Genomic DNA, 6125 nt, shown 5'->3' with positions numbered 1-6125 from the left:
TTTAGTTACTTCCTGACAGCAGCAGGAAATGATAAGTCATCATCATGCCTGTTGTTTCTTAAAAAAAAAAAAAAAAAAAAAAGCTGAACTAGCAGCTCTGGAAACACGTGCCCCTTTTTATACAGACTTGGTCTTCTATGTAATTCTTTATTGTTTCTCCACTTAATGGCTTGTACAACCACAAATGTCAGCATTTCCCTACTCCTTACAGGAAACATGATCACATATGCTGAGCTGCGCGTGAAGCCGAAACCCAAAGAGAGCTGCAGATCAGAGACTTCCGCTTCTGGTAGTGTGCTATTTTGTTTGGTTGTTGGTTACTAATTATAGTTTTAATCTTTCCTATTACCAAAGAGTAAAACCTGTTATCAAGAGTCTACACATACAATCTTGTAATAAAGAACTGATGTTATCATTCCATACATTTTTTTTGCTGGGTTCTTAGGTTATACAGTTTCCTTATAAAAACAATATTGAGATAGATTTTCCAAAGAATTTTAAAAAAATGCCTTCATGTCCTACATTGAAAACTTAGCAAAGGAAAGTAAAATTCCACATTGTTTTTTAGGAACCGTCCTGACAGGGTCTCTGCAGGAACAGTCACAGGGACACACTTGGCTTTGGAAGTAGCGTAATACACAGCTCTCTAGGTGCAGTCAGTGCACTGATGACTGCCACCCTCTCTGTACTGAAGGACGTACGCCAGACAAGGTCAGGACCACAGAATTTTGTGAGCTGGAAAGGGACATTACAAAATACATCTCAGGCAGCTAGAGAATGTGGCAGTTGCTCTTCTCACGCAGGCAAGGGCAGGAAGACAGCAGCTATGAAAGTGCAACCCTGTGGCTTGTGGAAATGACACCTTGACCCCAAATTTCCTTGGGGCCTGCCTCTCCCTGTTTCACTCTCACAAGCTGATGAATGCCAAATGGCTGGAGAGATGCTTGGTCGGATGTACTTCCGTGTGCTATGGTGTCAGCATGTGATTTTTTGCCTTTTCTGTGCATTCAGGTAAGTTAGCTTTCAGCCACATGACAGGCACAGTAACACAGGAGAGTGTGACCAGAGGGGAAGAACATACCACAGACCATCCCTGATACTTTGCAGGGCCTTGCAGGGTGCGGGTGGGTAGGTAGGAAGAGGCAACACTTGAAAAAATTAACTCAAAGGAGAAAAAGAGAATTCTTAATGGAATGATTGATTGGAAATCACTTGCTTTATCTGACAAAATGATATTTCGATTTCACTTTCATGTATGCAAAATGGATGCAAAGTTTTAATAAGTAAAATGTCCCCACATCAAACAGCAGAAACTAGCATACATAAAGGCAGTGTTAATTTTAATATGTGCAAAGACCTTAAGCCACTCTTCCTCCTGCCTCCCTCCAGGCTCCCAACATAGGCACTCAGCTGGGTTCTACGTGGCGCTGGTCCTGGGAGTCCTTGTGCTCGTCCTGCTAGGTGTCATAGCCGTACTAACCAAGCAACGTGAGTAGATCTTACCATCTGCTTCATCTCTTCATGGCAGACATGGTTAAGCCTCACAAGCAGAGCGATGCCAAAAGAAAAATTCCCTTCATGTTGCATTAAAGGTGTCAAATTATACAAAAATACAGAAAAATAAATGTAGCATTCCAATTGGAACATTTGCTACCTGTCATTTAACATATATAGCACAGACGAAGTGGAGCTGCTGCAGTCTACCTTGTGTCATCAGTGATGCTGAAAGGCTGTAGAAGCAGATTTCAAATCATTATGACAGTCAAAACATATGGTGTTCCTGACTTAGAAGTTGTATCTATGATGCTACTTTGAGACCATTTCACTTCATTACTTTGTAGGTTTGAACAAGTGAAAATCAGACTTCAGGTCATTTCATTTAATCAGACTTCTCTGGTACTCATGATATAATCCACAGCGTGCTCCACTTATATGAGAACTGTTCCAGTGAAGATACTAATTTCCTAAGAGAAAACAATCTTGAAAAACTTCAGAAAACACACGTACCTCCCAACCCTCCCTAAAATCTCACCAAACTGTTGTGTATTCTTTATATATAAAACTATAAAAAATTACAAACTCATATTGTTTGCCTGTACTGTCCATATTATTCAGCAGCTACACCCTTTGCCAGACAGTTATACTCACGGAGTATGCTTATAACTGAGGGTGTATACCCCCTCCAACGCATACACACACACACCCCCTCACATCCCCAGTATAACACTGGATACAGAGACTACATTTCCTTGACCCTGTTATTAACCATCATCTCTTTTTTTGTTGTTGTTGTTCAAGTTTTGAAGGGCAGAGCAGGAAAATCAGAAAGTTTGCCCCAGTGTGGTCTAAATAGCACTGGCAATAATATTTCTTCAGAGAAGACTGTCTCGGTGGTGCTCCTGAAATGGCTCATGGAGGAACTGTGTGAAGATGGACAGGGTGAGGAAAGTTAGTCCTTTCACAGCATAGAGGACATTTTATGTGCACGCTTTTCTTGTCTTTGTTCCCATTTCTATGACACCCTGCAGTTTCTGGGAACTCACCAGTACTACCCAGGGAGCATGGTGTTCCTGCACAGAAGTGATGACAGGATCTAAACTAACATTTTAATGACAACAGTTTTGCTCATCTTCTGGTATAGTTTCTGGTACTTTCTTTATATTTATTTCTGACAGGAACTGCTGTTAGAAAGGCCATATATTGTAGATCCTCCCCATATCCTGGACAACACTTTCCAGACAATAATTGTTTGCAAAGAGGGGGAGGGAGTTTAGCTTTCCCATCCTTTTGGAAGGATCAGGCAGGGGAAGGCTTACCTGGTCTTTTTATTGTGGATCTATTATTTTTTGTCAAATACTAATGCTTTTCTAAGTACTGATTGTAATGATGTCACTTTGAAACATTAGGGGAAGCCAAGACGGAAAATGTGGGGGAATATTCCTCCTAGATGCTCTGTGTGAAATGTGAAGTAGACCTGGGAATAGACATGTTCCCCTTGTTTAACACTCCTTCTCCAGCTCCATAGACATAGTTTGGACATCATCCAAGTGCCTGTGCTTTCTGGTCACATCGTGTCAAATCCACACACTCCACATCGCATCGCATTGCGTGGTGTCTTCTCACAAGGGCTGTATGTGGGAGGACAAAAAGCTCTCTAGGTCCTCCCAGTGCTCTCTATGGGGCAGGTGCACAGGGAGCTGGAGAGCCCAATTATGTGCGTAGCACCATGGCAAGGGAATGGGAAGCTGAGAAGAGGGGCGACACTGGAGCCTTCACACCTCTCTCCACACCCAGCAAACACATGCTTGAGAGTCGGGACTGGCTGCTTTTGGACCAGCCAGCCAGGCCCATGAACATAAAACGCTGCAAGGCAACTAGAACGAGTCACAGTGCGAGCTACTGATTCTCTCTCTCCACCCACAGGAGCAACATGCAAGCTGTGTCCTCCTGGGTGGCAACTGCACAGGGGGAGATGTTACTACTTCTCCAAGGAGGCTGTAAGCTGGGAAGACAGCCAGAGAAACTGTCTGGCCAGGAAATCCCAGCTTCTTGTCATTGAAGATGAAATTGAGATGGTGAGTCTTGCAGCAGCCCTAAAATTGTGCGACAGGCATCTGCCTTAGCCAAACATTTCACTAAGTGAATATAGCCCAGATGTCAGGTATACACGAAGGCAAGCAGGAGCCCCATCAAGTGCAGAGCATCTGACTCTCCACACACAGGAACTTGTTTTGAGAGCGTCAAGAGTCAAGCTGAAAAGTAGAAGCACAAGAGATGAAAGTGTGGAAGTCAGAGTAGTTTTGACTGGGAGAAGGAAATGCTGGGAATGTCCCACCCATTTCCATTACTTGGCACTGGGAAGAAAGGTCTGATTCAACCACTAAATAGAAATTCAAACAGCCAAACCTCCTCATTTTCCTTTGGGAAAATGAATAGGAAGGTATCACTGAATGGCTCTTCTGAGAAATTCATTGTTCCCTGAAGAACAGCTCTTTTACCTTAAAGACCAGGTTTAGCAACCTGGCTCATTAGGGTGAGGAGCATCACTGAGGGGTTTTTTTTTTGACAGCTGCCAGGAAGACAGTCAGCCTGAGCACCAGCCTCAACCAGAAGTCTGTGGCTGGTCCCGTGTATGGGCTGTTATAACGCCCAGCTGCTTTGACACAGCTGGATCCCTGCCCTTGCTCTCCATGTGAGGGACTACATGAAAAGCTGGGCATGAGGCAGGACAGCGACCTGAGCATAGCAGGAAAGCTCTGCTGTTGGGTAACATGCTTCTACTTGTTCCACAGGAATTTATAGACAATGTAGAGAAAGATACCAAATATATCTGGATTGGGTTGAAGAATCAAGACACGAAGAAACAATGGAGTTCAGCTGAAGATTATGGAGTAAAAGAAAACAGGTGATGATTTGTGGAGGGACGTGTCTTTGGCAATAGCAAAATTATGGTACTCTGCACAGAAATACAGATCTGAATCCAAGCTAATTTTGCAAGGCACAGATCTAGTCCTGCAGCCTCAGGCACCTGCTCAGGGTCTGTTTCACAGCCAGTTCCAGGTTAACTGGTTCCTGCTGGGCACCTTTGGAAACAGATTTGTTTTCTGCCTGCAAGACCAAACAAAGTCACAGTTCATGTATGTCTTAATGCAGAGGGACATGAATACACACTTCTCCCACGGAAATAACTGTCAACAAACTCTCTCACTTTACAGACCATGTGGTGACCGCCTCTGTTGAATGTGATGCCTGTCACCTAGCATGGGTGCTGGGATCTGTGCAGCTGAAGGGTCCTTCCCCTCCCTCTTAACCACTTATAGTTCAGCATTGTGGCCGCGTGGGGAGGTTTTCTCATCCTTCCCACACTAATGTTCCTGAGCTTCCATCCCTCAGCAGCCAGCAGTCTCTGTTGCGGGTGCCCATCCCACCTGTGCATAGCTGGTGAGGAACTGTGTTTCAGTGGGTTACCAAATGGGCGTCACCCAAAACCCTCACTCATGATATTGTTCAGATTTTTTATCCAGTACTGAATTTAAAGCTGACAACTCATTTGCATGCCTTTTGCTCTCTCAACAGGATAGCTATTAATAGAATGGAGACTGACAAGAACTGTGCTGTATACAGAAGAAAAAACATGATCCAAGCAGATAACTGCCAGACTTTCAAGAAGTGGATCTGTAAGAAGAATGCAACTTTGTTGGTGCTCTGAGCCAAATTGTCAAACAACAGGCCTAGCTTTTTGTCTGAAGACCTATTTCACTGATAAAAAAACATGTGATGTAAATAATTTTGAGACTTGCACAGAAACGTGCATTTCGCTGTTCTGTGCTCCCTAGGACTTGGTCTGACGCAAACAGGGAACTCTGAGGTTGCCAGGTGTCAGTGTGAAGGTCATGCAGTAGGACTGCAAGTCAGCATGTGTGGATTTGGGGGTGCCGAGCTTTTCTGTGGACAGATGTTGGCAGTAGCTGCCTCTAGGAATGGGCAGGGGAAAAGAGGCATTGGTGAGAATGAGCGCTGTGCACATGAACTGCATGACGTGTAGGAAAGATGCTACCTGCGGGGGCTGAAGAGTGTCTTGGAGCCTGCTGCTGTCGTACATATCCCTCAGTCAGGCACTGCTGAGCTGAGGCATTTTTTTATTTGGGTTACAATATTTTAGTGTTTTCTGAAGTTTGGGGGTTTTTTCCTTGTAGTCTAATTGCGACTTAGAGAAGCCACTTGAGGGCTGGGAAAAATGCATTTATTAGGCAGTGTCTTAGACTTATTCAGAGCTGACCTGAACAGCTACTGGTTATACAGATACTAGGTCACAAGTGACTCATAGCATTTGTGGTTAATAAGGTGATGGTTCCCATCTTCTTCTGATGCTGAACCTTGAGATCCAAAAGCAAGCTCTTAAGTAGGGAAGGGGCTTGGACCACAGGTCAACATTGCAGTGCAAGGAAATTAGATGATAGCCTGCATTTCCAACTATATTTTATCCCTTTACATTGCAAATTCTTTAATGTGGAACCACAGTAACTGCCTGGAAGGTATGATGATGAGATACTGAAGCTAAATGCTGGTGAAATTAATGCCTGTGGGTGCACTCAGTAAATACATTACTTGGGCATCAAAGTGTT

The 6125-nt window shown here is 44.0% G+C and overlaps 1 protein-coding gene across 1 annotated transcript; it reads left to right on the top strand.

Moving 5' to 3' along the window:
• Positions 1-216: 216 nt before the first annotated feature.
• LOC104463747 (killer cell lectin-like receptor subfamily F member 1) lies at positions 217-5177 on the top strand (the record flags this gene model as incomplete). Its single annotated transcript, XM_010076199.1, has 6 exons — positions 217-289; positions 1390-1488; positions 2299-2439; positions 3424-3575; positions 4293-4405; positions 5077-5177. Coding segments are annotated over exons 1-6 (679 nt in total), but the record flags the coding sequence as incomplete, so codon positions are not given.
• Positions 5178-6125: the final 948 nt, after the last annotated feature.

Source organism: Pterocles gutturalis, unplaced genomic scaffold (assembly GCF_000699245.1).
Source record: "Pterocles gutturalis isolate BGI_N339 unplaced genomic scaffold, ASM69924v1 scaffold16643, whole genome shotgun sequence".
NCBI lineage: Eukaryota > Metazoa > Chordata > Aves > Pterocliformes > Pteroclidae > Pterocles > Pterocles gutturalis.
This window is presented reverse-complemented; position numbering and strand designations above follow the sequence as displayed.